Consider the following 15,574-nt stretch of genomic DNA (forward strand, 5'->3'; position numbering starts at 1 on the left):
CATCACAAGCATCAGAAACCCCCACAATTGCATGGGGGCTGCTGATGTGCTACAAACTCCCTAAATGCGGTGATCACAATCGAAAGCCGCATTTAACGGGTTAATTGCCAAAATCAGCGGCGATGAGCCGCTGATCGGCAACACTGCAGTGTCAGCTGTCTGGGACAGCTGACCTCCCAGTTCCCGATGCACACCTTGTCGCCGACAGTGTGCATCGGGAACGACACTGACAGGAAGCCTATCAGGATCAGCCGGGCTTCTGCCCAGGGCAGACACGGAGGCCATTGTTTGGCTTCCGTTTGCCATGCTAACTATCGGCAAATCCCGTGATTTCAGACCGGGGTCTGCCGATATGCTAGAAACCCCTAGAAACCCCTAAAACCAATTGCCGCATTTAAGGGGTTAATTCGCCGAAATCAGCGGTAAAGGAAAGAGTGTGGTGTCAGCTGTCGGCGACAGATGACCTCCCGTTACCCAGTGCACACTGTCGCAGAAACAACTCAGTAACTATACGTCCTCATGCGGGAAGTAACCTCCCGCGACGACGTATAGTTACTGACTCATGCGGGTGGGGGTTAATATTTGTCATTCAGAAAACGTCAGGACAAATTTCTAAAATAAATTTTACACAGGTCGATAATGCTTTGGAATACCAAGTATTCCAAAACAATATGTAAGCGATCAGTAGATCGCAGCTTCAAGTCCTATTATGGGACAAATAAAAGAAATTAAATTAAGTCCAATAAGATTTTATAAAATAAATAAGTCGTCGTCCCCCCCAAAAAAAACAAAAAAAAATTTTTTCATTAACATAATATTTAACTAAAAAATGAGAATAATTGATATATGATATCGCCACAATCGTAACGACCAGTAAAAAAAAAAGTTTAACCTATTAAACCACATCGCACACAGTGTTAAAAAAAACAACAAAAAAAGTATAGCAGAGTTGCTGGTTTTGGCCCATTCCTTCCATGAAAAGAATGATAAAAATCAAACAAATTAAATGTACCTTAAAGAGGCTCTGTCACCAGATTTTGCCACCACTATCTCCTATTGCAGCAGATCGGCGCTGCAATGTAGATAAGAGTAACGATTTTTTTTTTTTTTAAAAACGAGAATTTTTGGCCAAGTTATGACCATTTTTATATTTATGTAAATGAGGCTTTCTAAAGTACAACTGGGCGTGTTTAAAGTTAAAGTACAACTGGCCGTGTATTGTGTGTGTACATCTTGGCGTTTTTACTTCTTTTACTAGCTGGGCGTTGTGAATAGAAGTATCATCCACTTCTCTTCACAACGCCCAGCTTCTGGCAGTGCAGACACAGCGTGTTCTCGAGAGATCACGCTGTGACGTCACTCACTTCCTGCCCCGGGTCCTGCATCGTGTCGGACGAGCGAGGACACATCGGCACCAGAGGCTACAGTTGATTCTGCAGCAGCATCGGCGTTTGCAGGTAAGTCGATGTAGCTACTTACCTGCAAACGCTGATGCTGCTGCAGAATCAACTGTAGCCTCTGGTGCCGATGTGTCCTCACTCGTCCGACACGATGCAGGACCTGGGGCAGGAAGTGAGTGACGTCACAGCGTGATCTCTCGAGAACACGCTGTGTCTGCACTGCCAGAAGCTGGGGGTTGTGAAGAGAAGTGGATGATACTTCTATTCACAACGCCCAGCTAGTAAAAGAAGTAAAAACGCCCAGATGTACATACACAATACACGCCCAGTTGTACTTTAACTTTAAACACGCCCAGTTGTACTTTAGAAAGCCTCATTTACATAAATATAAAAATGGTCATAACTTGGCCAAAAATGCTCGTTTTTAAAAAACAAAACAAAAACGTTACTCTTATCTACATTGCTTCGCCGATCTGCTGCAATAGGAGATAGGGGTTGCAAAATCTGGTGACAGAGCCTCTTTAAGAAGGTACCAATAAAAACTACTACTCGTCTTGCAAAGAACAAGTCCTCATAAAGCTTCGTTGAGGAAAAATATTATATAAGTTCTAGCTATTTGAATGCGTAGATAAAAACATTATATAAATCGTTTGGCCCTGGAAACCCAAAATTGGCTGGTCCTGAGGGGTTCATTTTGCTTCTTTTGAGCCATTCAGAGGTGGACTTGCTTTTGTGCTTCCTATCATTGTCCTGCTTCATTACCCAACTTGTGGCTAGTGAAATTTAACCCAGGTAGGGCTGAACAGCATTTTTCCTTCAAGAAATAAAACCACTATTTAAAAGCAGCATTTGGTGTTTACAGGGGCATGCAAGAACAGTAATTGGGTCACCTTGTTATAATAGCTTATCATAGAGCACCAACTTATGTCTCTCTAACAATCCACTACTAATTGTCATAGTAGAAGCTACTTTTAAGGTGCTTTTAAGGTTTTCCTGTGGCAGGTGCTTCACGTTATAATTTTGTGATAAAAAGGTCGCCACCCCCTATGTAATGATTCTTTATGTAGCTAATGATGCACGGTGACTTTATTTCTAAAGAATTTGCACAGATTCGTAAATTTAAAAAAATCACACATGGAAAATAACTTAGATCATTCCACTTTGTAAATACTTTTTCTATCTTGTACTAATTTTGAGTCCATGATGTTTTCCTGGTACTTTCTTCACTATTTATGTTAAGCAGTATAAAATTATATTTTTAATAAATTGTAAAGCTTTTAAAAAAAACAAACACCTAATATCAATCACATTTAAGTTATTCAACTTAGATTTTATCGTTATTAGGTGGTGCCTGTATGTCAGAGACACAGCACCCGCTCTCAGCCGAGCCATCAGTTCAGCTAAACTGACGGAATCAGCTAAGAGAGAGTGATACAGTCTCTATTTATGCAGGATACATAGAATCTATATCTTATAAAGTAAAAATACGCAAATATGGTCTGCACATTCCAGCAAAATTAAAAAGAACGTGTAATGGTGCAAGTATGCCCGTGACTGCAAACAATATACAAGAAAATAGCGACAGCACTCTGCAAAGACCAATGCCACCTAAAACACTATATATAAATAAATATACATTACTGCTGAATCTACTTACAATAGTGAGATTCTTATCAAATTGTGTGAGCCCACCTGCCACGACAAGGCGACCTCACTTATAGGGTCGATCCATACGCTAAACATACACCTCTGTTCTGGGTCTAAGCCTGCAGAATATACTTGTATTTTTTTGTATATATTAAAAATTAAGAAAAGTCAATTCAAAAAGTGCTTACAATCACAAAAAACATTGATTTCATAAAAAAACATTCAAAGATAAACATAGCCTATAATGTCATCAAAGTATAGATCTCTTAGTGGGAGATTAAGCAGGAGAAGCAGATGGTTCTGTAATAGGGGCTTTGTAGGTGAGGCTTCTGGTTTGCGACAGTTGCTTTGGATACAGGACTACCCGCTCTTTATGCTCAATTTCCAGTTGGGAGATTTACATTTCAAGCAGTAAATCTAATTAATTGTATAACAGGAGATGCGCTAACTCATTTTTGACCTATTGCTTTGAAATGCTGCTGAATTCTGTGATATCTGTGAATTATTTCATTGTCCTCTCTTTGCAGTTATTTAACACGACAATTGAGACTGCTGAGAAGAGTAACGATCTCAATATTCGCCTGGCAACCTTGCTCACCCAAACTCTTTTCTCAGCTTACACCAATGTTTCACGAGGTCTCTTTGAACAGCACAAGCTTATCTACAGTTTTATGCTCTGCATAGAGATCATGCGACAGAAAGGAGAAATCATTGACTCAGAATGGAATTTCTTCCTCCGAGGGGCTGCAGGCTTAGATAAGGTGGGATCTCTATGCTTTTAGTGCAGATAAATCTAGATGTAATTTTGTCTCAATAGCCGGAATCAGAAACTATAGCCTAAAGGCTGAAAGGTTTCATGTAAATACAGCGATAAGCCTAATCTTCACATCAAACCATAAACCCATAATGAGACAATTTTATGAATACCTTTTGAATGTTCTGGCTGAGCATGATGTCAGAAAAATATCCGCTATACTTTAATATATATATTTTTTTGGTGTCTGAGATTATGCAAGAACATAATAGATTTCAGCAGATTACTGGTTTATAAAACATTATGGATTGACATTTGGGCATCTGCAGCTTTTCATCTATTGATGGTCTATTAATGTTCTTTGTAGGGATCATAGTATTTGCAGTATTACAATCGGATAGCTACAAGTAGTCAGCCTATATAAAGGGTCACTAAAACCATATTACAAAATTACATAGTTAGTACGGTTGAAAAAAGAAATATGTCTATCAAGTTTAACCAATGGATGGGAGTAAGGGAAGGGATGAAACAAAAATTTTAAAAAAATCTCTAGAAATAGAGTATTTTAAAAATCTAGCAGAGAAACTGATTCTTCACCTCTTGGTCCACTCATTAGTTGGCTGGAAGCAGAAATCGGTGGGGTTTAGCTGTGGCGAAGTAAGGATGACTTGGTTTTTCTTGTTCTCCATTATAGACAGAGTAGTGGGGGTAGGTTTCTGCTGGAGCAAGCTGCCTCCTAGCCAGAGATGAAGCAGTGTAAAGCCTAGTGTGAACTGAAATATATGAAATTTTTTACATTTAATGTTTTCTATGTGCCCATAATGGAACTGAAAGAAAGAGACTATTTCTTCAAACAGGTTAAAATTTATCTAATTCAACCCTTATCAGACAAGATTAGAAATCATTCTTGTCCTCTAAGGATATGTTCATGTGGCAGATTTGTTGCGCAAATTTCATCTACATGGGGTTTTAATAATCCATGCACATGCCGCAGAAATAACCCCATTCACATGTATAGAACCGATTTTCATCCGCATAAATTTCTGCAACAAATCTTCCTCTTGTAAACATACCCTTACAATAAAGGGGATTGTAGCATTTTAAACAATGGACTTTCTTACTTGTGGACTTTTCGTCACAATCAAATCAATTTTGCATAGGAAGATCATTCTGATATTTGTTAAATATCTTTGCCCTGATCTATTTGAAATATATACCAGAAAAATTGTCTAATCTAGATTATATAGCCGTGTCTAGTTTCACATTAAAAAAAGTTCTCATATTTTAAAGTAAAAATTAAATGTTCTATACAGTCATTGAACCTTTCGAAAGTTCTCAACCTTATGTTTAGGGAATACATTATTTTACAATTCTACAAATAGATGATTATTATGATTCCTTTTTTTCTCTTTATTAGGAGCGTCCAAATAAACCAGACGTTCCCTGGCTTACTGATGTACTTTGGAATAGTTGTTGTGACCTAGAAGAGATTCTTCCCTGTTTTAAAGGATTAAAAGTAGATATATTATCGTCCTCTATCGTTATCCATTTAGGTCAGTGTGAATATACATATATTATTATTTATTATTATAAATTGTGATAAAATGTAAAATATAGCTGTAAGAGGACAGACCTCTTCAAAACAGACTACTTTATATCAAACCAGCTCTATTCACGTACAGGATGTTGTAAGGAAGCTATCTATGTAGCTGAAGCAGGACCACATGCCCTGCTCCACAGCACAGTTATTATGTAGAGTTCTATGGAAGCGTTAAAGGGTAACTAAACTAGTGACATGTCAGAAGCTTTGATGGGTGAGGGTCCGAGCACTGAGACCCCAACTGATCGCTAAAACAAAGCGTCAGAAGCACTCGGGTGAGTTTTGTGCCGAATTTGTTTCTGATCGTCTTTCCTCGGAAAACCGAGCGAGCGGTGTTTGGACTCATTGACTTTCCAAGCGCTTCTGCTACTTTTTTAAGCGATCGGTGGGGGCTCTGAGTGGTTTTTAAGATCTCTGCTTGCAGTAATTCAATATCATTCTTTACTTTACTTGTTTACTGTACTTCCAGTGCATAAAATCCTGGTCATGTGATGGACACCCTGGTGTACAGTTTCAGCATAGTCATAAGAGCTGTGTCTTGTAATAAACCAATGCACGTGTGTGATCATCTCATGACCAGGGAAGATTTTTATCCCATACCCTCGGTGTAAATAATGGCAGTTCCCATTGAATAACTGCAAGCAGAGATCTTAAAAACCGTGAGGAAGTGATACAGAAATTATATTGGAATGTTGTATAACTTTTCTTTATCCAATGAATGACCTTTATTTGCTAAAACAATAATAGACCCTTTAAGTTAAACAATCACATAATGGAAGCATGGTTGGACTGGCTCACCTAGGGATCCACTGATGGACCCAAGTTGTGTCATGAGAACAGAGCCCATGAGTTCCAGCAGCTGACAGGTGGGCAGATTATTTACTGATGGGGTTCATGTTTTAGAATCTATCACAAATAACCATTCAACTATATAATTTGTGTCTCCAATAAGAACAACAGACCATAGAGGGGACACTCTTAATAATTTTATCTTGTGCATTTAAGGAACCACAGTCCAATACTGTATGGATGATAGCAATGTATTTAAGAAAATATAAAAAGTTGCCCAGTTTCTATTAGTGAAAAACAAAAGCTAGTTGCTATCAATGCTCACCCCCATTGTACTTATGATACTTGCATCTCTCTGGAGAGCAAATGAAGCTATTTCATTTCCAATCAGTTTAATTGGATTTGGTACTCTATTAAATTGAAATAAAACGTTAAAGAAATTCAATGCAACTTATTATAATTTTGTATTTTTTTTTAATGCTAGTGACATCTTGAAATCTTGATATCCTCCACAGAACTATGTAATTAGATGAGATTTACATATTTATTTCTGTGTTCCTTTGGGAGGAAAGAGAAAATAATTTTATCAAGATTGAAAAAGAAAAATGTCACCCTGTTGTTCTAGAAGATGGAAGTTTAAGGCATAAAAGTACTTTAATTTGATTGTGGTAGTTCAATGAGATGCCAACCTTATAGGTTATGGGTTAAGAAAACATTACCTAGTCGGTTTTTTTTAGAACATTTTATTTATTATTATAAATTCCAGCAGTCTTATCTAGGAAATGAACTCAAAACACTTTCTCCACTTATATTTTCATCAAACACACCAATCAAAATGTTTGTTTGTCACAAATGCACCGTATAGGATTCAACACTGGGAATTAATCACAAACCGTGTTTAGGTAAAGCATGGCTAATTAAAGGTTTAAACCTTGCCCACACCTTGACGGAATAGTACATCCAGACCCTTAGGTAGTTAGGGCACCTTAACTATGTGATGTGCCAGTGCAATCACCAATTGAAGGACAGCTGCACTTCAACGGTAACTACCGGGATTGGAGATGGACCCCTGGTGATTTGCCTCCACTTTCTGAGTGCTACCTACCTTCTTCATTTTCTTCATTTTCTGTTGTAAAACTCAGATCCCGACATTTTGCCACGATCCAACCTGATTGTGACACTGTACAAGGGGGGCCCCCTTGTGCCAATGATCGTTGAGGATGACGTTACAATTGAGATAGCCTGGGACTGCTATATTGTATTAAAAAGATGTATGGTTTTCCATTTTTTTGCTTTTTTTTCCCAACAAAATGTAATTTGTTAAATTGAAATGCTAACTTATACGTACCCCAAAATGCACAAACTACATATTTTCCTTCAAAGTAATTGGAATTTATATTGTTGTGTTGAGGCAGAAATAAAAATGTTATTAGTTCCGGTAAAGTTGAGATGAAAAATCAAAAAGTCCAAAAATGGCTTGGTCCTGAAGAGGTTAAAGTGTATCTATTGTAACAAAAAAATCTCAATCCCTCCTTAGGCAGCTGTAGATATATATATAAGACGCAGTGCAACCAATAATAATAATAATAATGTATGTAACGCTGTTCCTTCCCTCTGCTGGTTTCCATAACTGCACATTTTCTCTCTATAACATCCACCCCAATGTTCTGTCAATGTTATACTCTTTTATGACGTAGCCTTTAGCATTCAATTTTTGTTCTGAATTTGCCAGGGGCTCTTGAAGTTCAGATAAACCCCAGTTCTTGGGATGGCTATAACTTACAGACATCTACTGACGAAACACCCGGGACATGGGAAGAGGAGCTCAACTTATTCCAGAAGTTGATTCTTGTTAAAAGTGTGATGGAAGAGAAGGTAAGTAATTGAAGATTCGAAAATTAGAAATAGAAGAGAAAAGCTATCCAGTACTGTTTCATGTAAACATTGGAAGAGCCTCGTAATGCAAAGTACCTAGATGCATAAATATTAGTTCTCATAACCATTATTGTGTGGACTCATCGCAGAAAGTCAAGGCTTGCAAGTATTCACATTGTATGTAATGCCATTGGACTTTGTTCAGTTAGAGAAAAGTACCCGTCGTGCACATAAATAATGTGACTTAAAGTCAGAGTTCAGTTATAAGAGCCCATACACTGGTCATGTGCATTTGTATCCGTTGAAACATGGCATGATTTTTTTCCTTTGGACTCCGTATGAACAGAAAAAATACTCTTTATGCCTTCGTATGAAATCGGAGGCATACAAAGGTACATTATGACGCCGTACACTTATATGGATGCTGTATTATGTCTCCAGAGCCTGATCAGAGTCGTAATACAGTCATGTACTTGAGCCTTAAAGACGACCTGTCATCTCTCTTGACATGTCTATTTTAGTAAGTACTTGTATTGCCCATGAACTAACAATTCTGGAACATATTTTCAACAGGGTGTGTGCCTACAGTCTCACTCTGTCAACACTAATTGGACATTGTCAGTCTGTGTAGAGACACCCCCCCCCCCAACTGGTAACACCCATTTGTCAATCTATGCATACATTTCTAGGAGGAATAACGGAGGAATTTCAAAAGAAGATGCTCCAGAATTTTTATTTCTAGCGGAATACAATTATTTACTAAAACCGACATGCCAGTAGAGGTGACAAGTCCTCTTTAATGTTACCATTCTACTGCTTTCATAGCTTTTTATTATGCATTTTCCTACGTTTGCCTCCATTCATTATACATTATTGGAAACTAATCTGTTTGCTCTGCTGAAATGAAAACACTGTTCGCACTGCTATAATGAAATCAATTCTACTACTGCACTTCTTGTAATTTGTTTGTGTTACAATACTTGCTTTAATTACCAGTTAATTGCAAGGCCTAGGATTAGATAATTGGTAACATTCATGTACTTCAGCAAACAAATGAAGGAACATTTTAGCATATTTTATACCCAGGCTTTTAGAAGTTTAACTTCTTTAAACAGCATTTAATACTTCTACAATTGTTTTACTGAAGGAAATACATTCAGTTTTTCCTAAATGATAATAATAATCTTTATGTATAAATACAAATATAGATTCAAATGTAAGTTCACGCTATCAGCGTCAACAATTCTATACCTTAGCAAATTTGTGTTACTTAGGCACACTTATTGCTTTCAATTATATAATTTATTAAATTGAGTATATTGCTTTTGGAAATATACTGTACATAGTTTAACATTTAACTTATATTATTCATTTAAAGCCACTATATTAGGTAAATTGTACAACTTTGAAGTCTAATAACAGATTAGATCTAGACATACATACATATAATATTGAGTAACATTGCAAATACTTTACCTCTTTAGTACTCAGGGGCAGACATAGAAGAAACTGGAGCCCCTTACATGAGTTGATACATACCACTACAGGCTCCGATTCCAGGCAAAGAGTGCCCATCTCCCTCCTTCTGTACCCACTTTTTTTTTTAGGAGATAGGGCTGATAAAAGCCGCTTGAGTCTGGTTTTCTTTTGGTGCAAAACCTATAAAAAGATAGAGCCGTATTCAAGCTTACTACCACCATTAGAGGATGGAGACAACTTGCACTGGTCACCGCCTCCATGGACCCCCTTATCCCGTGCATCAGATTACTCTACTATGCCTTGTATAAAGACTTACAAATCTAAAAGGGGTTTTCCAGTTGCTAAAAATGTATGGTCTATCCTCAGGATAGGCCATCAATATGTGATCGGTCGGGGTCCGACTCCCGCCACCCACGCTGATGATCTGTTTTGAAGGGACCGCAGTGCTTGTACGAGCGCTGCTTCCCTTCATTTTTATTCATTTCTATTTTAGGGACAGGAAAACTCCTTTAACATCTAGTATTTTCAGTATGAACACGCTTAAAGCTTTCAACATCCATATCATTGAGTAGATTGATTTTCTTCGTATCATTACTAAGTATTTTACAGAATTATTAACTTCTTTTTGTAATTCTTTGAATTACATTAAAATTTTAGGTTGTTTTCGCTATCACAGAGTTTGTGATTAATAATTTGGGGAAGAAATTCATTGAGAACCCTCCTGTCGATCTTGCTACTCTTTACCAAGACATGTCACCCGCGACACCATTAATCTTTATATTAAGCACTGGATCAGACCCAATGGGAGCATTTCAAAGATTTGCAAAAGAAAAGGGATATTCAGAACGGTAAACCAGATTTACATTTTAACCAATTTTATATGACTGCCTGTTACTTTAAGTTCTGTTAATATGTTATATGATTTAAAGGGAACCTGTCACTTTGTTAAAAGTCACATCTTGCGAAAACCCCATCCACATTTATTGTACTGTACAGTACTGTGTTGCAAATCCGCAAATCCGCTATTTCTGAACTTGTCCTTCGAATAAGGGATTTGTATGATGCTTTAATAAAGCTAAACTAGTGGAGCCCCTTACATGAGTTGATACATACCACTACAGGCTCCGATTCCAGGCAAAGAGTGCCCATCTCCCTCCTTCTGTACCCACTTTTTTTTTTAGGAGATAGGGCTGATAAAAGCCGCTTGAGTCTGGTTTTCTTTTGGTGCAAAACCTATAAAAAGATACAGCCGTATTCAAGCTTACTACCACCATTAGAGGATGGAGACAACTTGCACTGGTCACCGCCTCCATGGACCCCCTAATCCCGTGCATCAGATTACTCTACTATGCCTTGTATAAAGACTTACAAATCTAAAAGGGGTTTTCCAGTTGCTAAAAATGTATGGTCTATCCTCAGGATAGGCCATCAATATGTGATCGGTCGGGGTCCGACTCCCGCCACCCACGCTGATGATCTGTTTTGAAGGGACCGCAGTGCTTGTACGAGTGCTGCTTCCCTTCATTTTTATTCATTTCTATTTTAGGGACAGGAAAACCCCTTTAACATCTTGTATTTTCAGTATCCCCCCCCCCAAAAAAAATTAATAAAGGTTAATAAAAAAAAATTGATATACCCCAAAATAGTGCCATTGTAAAATACAAATCAACCCGCAAAAAACAAATCCTCATACAGCCATGTAGACGGGAAAATACAAAAATTATAGCATTTAGAATGGGATGATGGGAAAACGAAAAAAATTGCTTGGTCATTAGGGCCCAGAATGCATCAGGGGGAAGCGGTTAAATAAAATCTGAAACGTATTTGTTTGCCAGAATTCCCCTTTCATTTTAACAGAAAATATCAATGGAAGATATCTATATTTCTTTGTGGTATTTTGCAAAAATTATATATTTCAAATTTTGCCTCTGTTATATATATTTTTTTTTATAAAATAAGAATAGTCCACCTTCTACAAGTAGATGTTACACTCAATGAGCCATTGGACATAATGTTAATCTTGTACTATAAATCAATGGTAATGCACTGTTCAGACTTGGTGAAACTCAGCAGTACAGTACAATACATGTGTATTGTGTTTTAAAATATGCAATTATCTGTAGCAGATTTGTCCACTGTGGAGATTTGCGGATTTGCAGAGCTCTGAACTCACACGAAGTCCTTAAGCAAACGGATATTTAACGCCACTGTAAGCCCTGTGAGTTTTTTTCTGTCGGATTCTATATAAATTTGACAGCAAAAAAAAGGTGGCATGATTGAATGCTGTATGTACAGAGGTATGGTACGGCAGCACATGGAGGGTGTACAACTCTGTACTAGGAAGCCATGCGGCCTATGTGTGTTGCTGTATCGGCTCTGTTCACACAGCTCTGTTGAACACAGCCTGAAATTCTGCACCTAAATCTTGTAGCATTTTTTGATACAGATTTAGCCACGGATATCACCCAATACATAAATTCTGTGAGCCCAATCTAATAGATTTTAAACGCGAACTGTTATTCTGTTTCCCATGACATAGTATCCAAGTTACTTATTTTCCTATTTTAGACACCTCAGATGTCTTTATCACTTCAATTGTTTTTGGTGTTTTATTTCTAAACTAATTATGCAGAATGTGTTAATACTTGTCCATGCACAAGTTTCATTGGCGTGTGGCTTTTTTTTATTGTTTCTAGGGTGCAGTCAATCTCTCTTGGACAAGGACAAGGGCCAATTGCAGAAAAAATGATAAAAGATGCTATGAAGAGTGGGAACTGGGTGTTTCTACAAAATTGCCATCTAGCTGTGTCATGGATGTTGGCCATGGAAGAACTTATAAAAACCTTTACTGAACCAAGTATGTTATATAGTATTCACAACAAATTTTCACTGATATTTTATTATAATTAAAGAGGTAAACACCTTAAATAGTCCAGCTGAGATAGTGGCAAAAAAAATAGAAGAAGATAATAAACTACGACCAGCAGAATACAATATGCAATGAAGCACAACTGGTTGACTAATATAGACAATATTTTACAGAAAGGTCTGCGGAAAACAAGGCAATTCACATTCATTAACAAGAATTTTTTTAATGTTGTGCCATAACTGTGAGATGTGCCATAAATGTCTCATAGGGAGCCGCACCTATGTCGAGAACAGGGATCCCCTGACCTCCGCTCGTGTGTGTGTGTGTGTGTGTGTGTGTGTGTGTGTGTGTGTGTGTTTCTTTCCAATCTGTTCTATGGGAGTTACTGCATGCACACTTGCTCGTCTGCTTCCATAAGACACATAGAAGTGAATGAGGCAGCCACCTTTTCATTTATTCTCCGACCTGGATGCGGCAGCTGTTCTCAATATAAGTGCAGGGACCTGCATCTATTTATTATTTATTTATTTCTGTTACTTATATAGCGCCAACATATTCTGCAGTGCTGTACAAAGGTCCACACTTACTGTCCCCATTGGGGCTCACAATCTAAGTTCCCTATCAGTATGTTTTTGGGGTGTGGGAGGAAACTGGAGTAGCCGGAGGAAACCCATGCAAACACAGGGAGAACATACAAACTCCATGCAGCTATTGTCCTTGGTTGGATTTTGAACCCAGGACCCCAGCGCTGCAAGGCAACAGTGCTAGCCACCGAGCCATCTATAGAAAATGTATGGCATATCATGTGAATAACTCCTTAAACACACACAAATGTATTGATGAAACTCTTTTTCAAACATTTCCAAGGGTTCATTGTATCGTTAAAAACTCTGGATGGAGGCTGATGTGTACAATAGCTCCGAATAATTTGTATCTCAACCCTATGTAGAATCCAACTTTCTTCTATACTTGTATTATTATCTTCTTATTTAACTATCAGGCAAGTGCCATCTTTTGGAAAGGCATTCCTGATCTCCCAGAGCTCTATCCAATCTCGTCCTTTGCACTAAATATACGACTCCTGCACAGAGCAGTATTAAGACTGCATGAACAAGGCCTTACAAGTGTGGCACCAATGAAAAGTATCCAATGTCAGTGACCTAGTTTTTCGTATTTAAGGGTAGATTGATCCTAAACCAACTCTTATTTGCATACAGTACATTCAGAAAGTCTTCAGACTCTCACTTTTTTCACATTTTATTATGTTGAGGCCTTGTGCTAAAATAAAATAAAAATAAAGTTTTTCCCCATCAACACCCCATAATAGCAAAATTCTGCATGGACATAAGTATTCATACCCGTTGCTATGACACTTGAAATTTAGCTCTGGGGGCTTCCAATTTCTCTTGACCCTCTTTGAAATGTTTCTTCACCCTGTCTACTTAAGGTCTCACAGTGAGGCACAGATCTGGAGAAGGGTACAAAAAAACATTCTGCTGCACTGAAAGTCCCCGAGAGTCCCAAGACTCTTCCTAGAGCTTGTCACCCCACCAAAGTAAGTAATCGATTTAGAAGGGCCTTGGTAAGAGAGGTGACCATGAAGTCAATGGTCACTCTGGCTGAGCTCCAAAGATCCTGTGTGCAGATGTGAGAAACTTCCAGAAGGTCAGCCATCACTGCAACACTCCACCATTCTGGACTTTATGGCAAAGTGGCCAGAAAGAAGTCTCTCCTCAGTAAAAGACACATGAAAGCCTGCCTGGAGTTTTCAAAAAAACACCTAAAGGACTCTCAGACTGTGAGAAACAAGATTCTGTGGTCTGATGAAACCAAGATTTAACCTTTTGTCTTCAATTCTAAGCGTCATGTCTGGAGGAAACCAGGCACTTATCATCACCTGCCCAATACCATCCCAACAGTGAAGCATTGTGGTGGCAGCATCATGCTGTGGCAGTGTTTTTCCGTGGTTGGGACAAGGAGACTGGTCAGGGTTGAGGGAAAGATGAATGGAGCAAACTACAGATATATTCTAAATGAAAACCTGATTCAGAGTGCTTTGGACCTCAGACTGGGCCGAAGGTTCACCTTCCAACAAGACAATGACCCTAAGCACACAGATAAGACAACACAACACAGGAGTGGCTTAGGAACAACTCTGAATGTCCTTGAGTGGCCCAGCCACAGCCCTGACTTAAATCCAATGGAACATCTCTGGAGAGACCTGAAAATGGCTGTCCACCGACAGTCCATATCCAACCTGACAGAGCGTGAGAGGATCTGCCGAGAAGAATGGCAGAAAATCACATAATCCAGGTGTGAAAACCTTGTGGCATCATTCCAAGAAAACAGAATGATGGGGAAAAACTTGATTTTTTAATTTTATTTTAGCACAAGTACTCAACATAAAATGTGAAACAAATGGAAAGGATCTGAAGACTTTCCAAATACATTTTACATAGCAGCTCCCTTATGTAATCTGCCCTGGGAATCAGTCAGAAAGCTATAGGTCTCTCTATTGACTTCAGAACATAAGCTGTAAAATAATGGAGCCATTGCTGCATCTAAAAGTACAAGAGACACTAAAGAAGATTTACTAATGCTTTGCACATTGCGCCAACACGTGGCATAGATGACGTGGAAATTTTATTATGTATTTTAGACACTTTTTACACATTTCTAGACATTTTTGAAAAGTGTCTAGAATGGGCTAAGAGAGTAAAAACAAAGTGTGCCTATTTATTAACAAAATATTGGTGTCAATGTCTGGCAGTCAGTAGGTAGCATAAGGGAAAGTGTACAACATTGTAGTGTCGGATAACTAGTGAGTTGCAACCAACTTATCATGCCACATGCTCCATTCTAATATATTTTGACCAATTTGCACACTTTTGCCAACTGACTATACTGCCTGATAAGTGCAGTCTTTATAAATGCATACAAAAATAATGCAGCATCTATAAAACTGTATGACTCGGTAAGAAAGAATATTAAGAATATATTTAGTTTTATATAGTTAACTCTTCGTCATGTGACTTTTCTCACTTCTATCTCACCGGCTCTGTAGTTGTCATTCTTCTTGATGAATGAGATCAGTGACCTGGCAGGAAGTTTAGAAGTGGGAATATTGAAGTGACATTTGCCTGGTTCTGCTTTGCTTGCGG

General features: G+C 38.1%; 1 protein-coding gene across 1 annotated transcript in view; it reads left to right on the forward strand.

Moving 5' to 3' along the window:
* The window catches only part of DNAH6 (dynein axonemal heavy chain 6), a 371,264-nt gene that overhangs the window by 281,800 nt on the left and 73,890 nt on the right, over nucleotides 1–15,574 (forward strand). Inside the window, exons 61-65 of the mRNA XM_075861785.1 lie at nucleotides 3,575–3,808; nucleotides 5,219–5,354; nucleotides 7,923–8,065; nucleotides 10,202–10,392; nucleotides 12,241–12,401. Coding sequence (XP_075717900.1) covers nucleotides 3,575–3,808; nucleotides 5,219–5,354; nucleotides 7,923–8,065; nucleotides 10,202–10,392; nucleotides 12,241–12,401 — 865 coding nt within the window. The remainder of the gene's footprint in view (nucleotides 1–3,574; nucleotides 3,809–5,218; nucleotides 5,355–7,922; nucleotides 8,066–10,201; nucleotides 10,393–12,240; nucleotides 12,402–15,574) is intronic.

Source organism: Rhinoderma darwinii, chromosome 1, assembly GCF_050947455.1.
Source record: "Rhinoderma darwinii isolate aRhiDar2 chromosome 1, aRhiDar2.hap1, whole genome shotgun sequence".
In the NCBI taxonomy this organism is placed as follows: domain Eukaryota; kingdom Metazoa; phylum Chordata; class Amphibia; order Anura; family Rhinodermatidae; genus Rhinoderma; species Rhinoderma darwinii.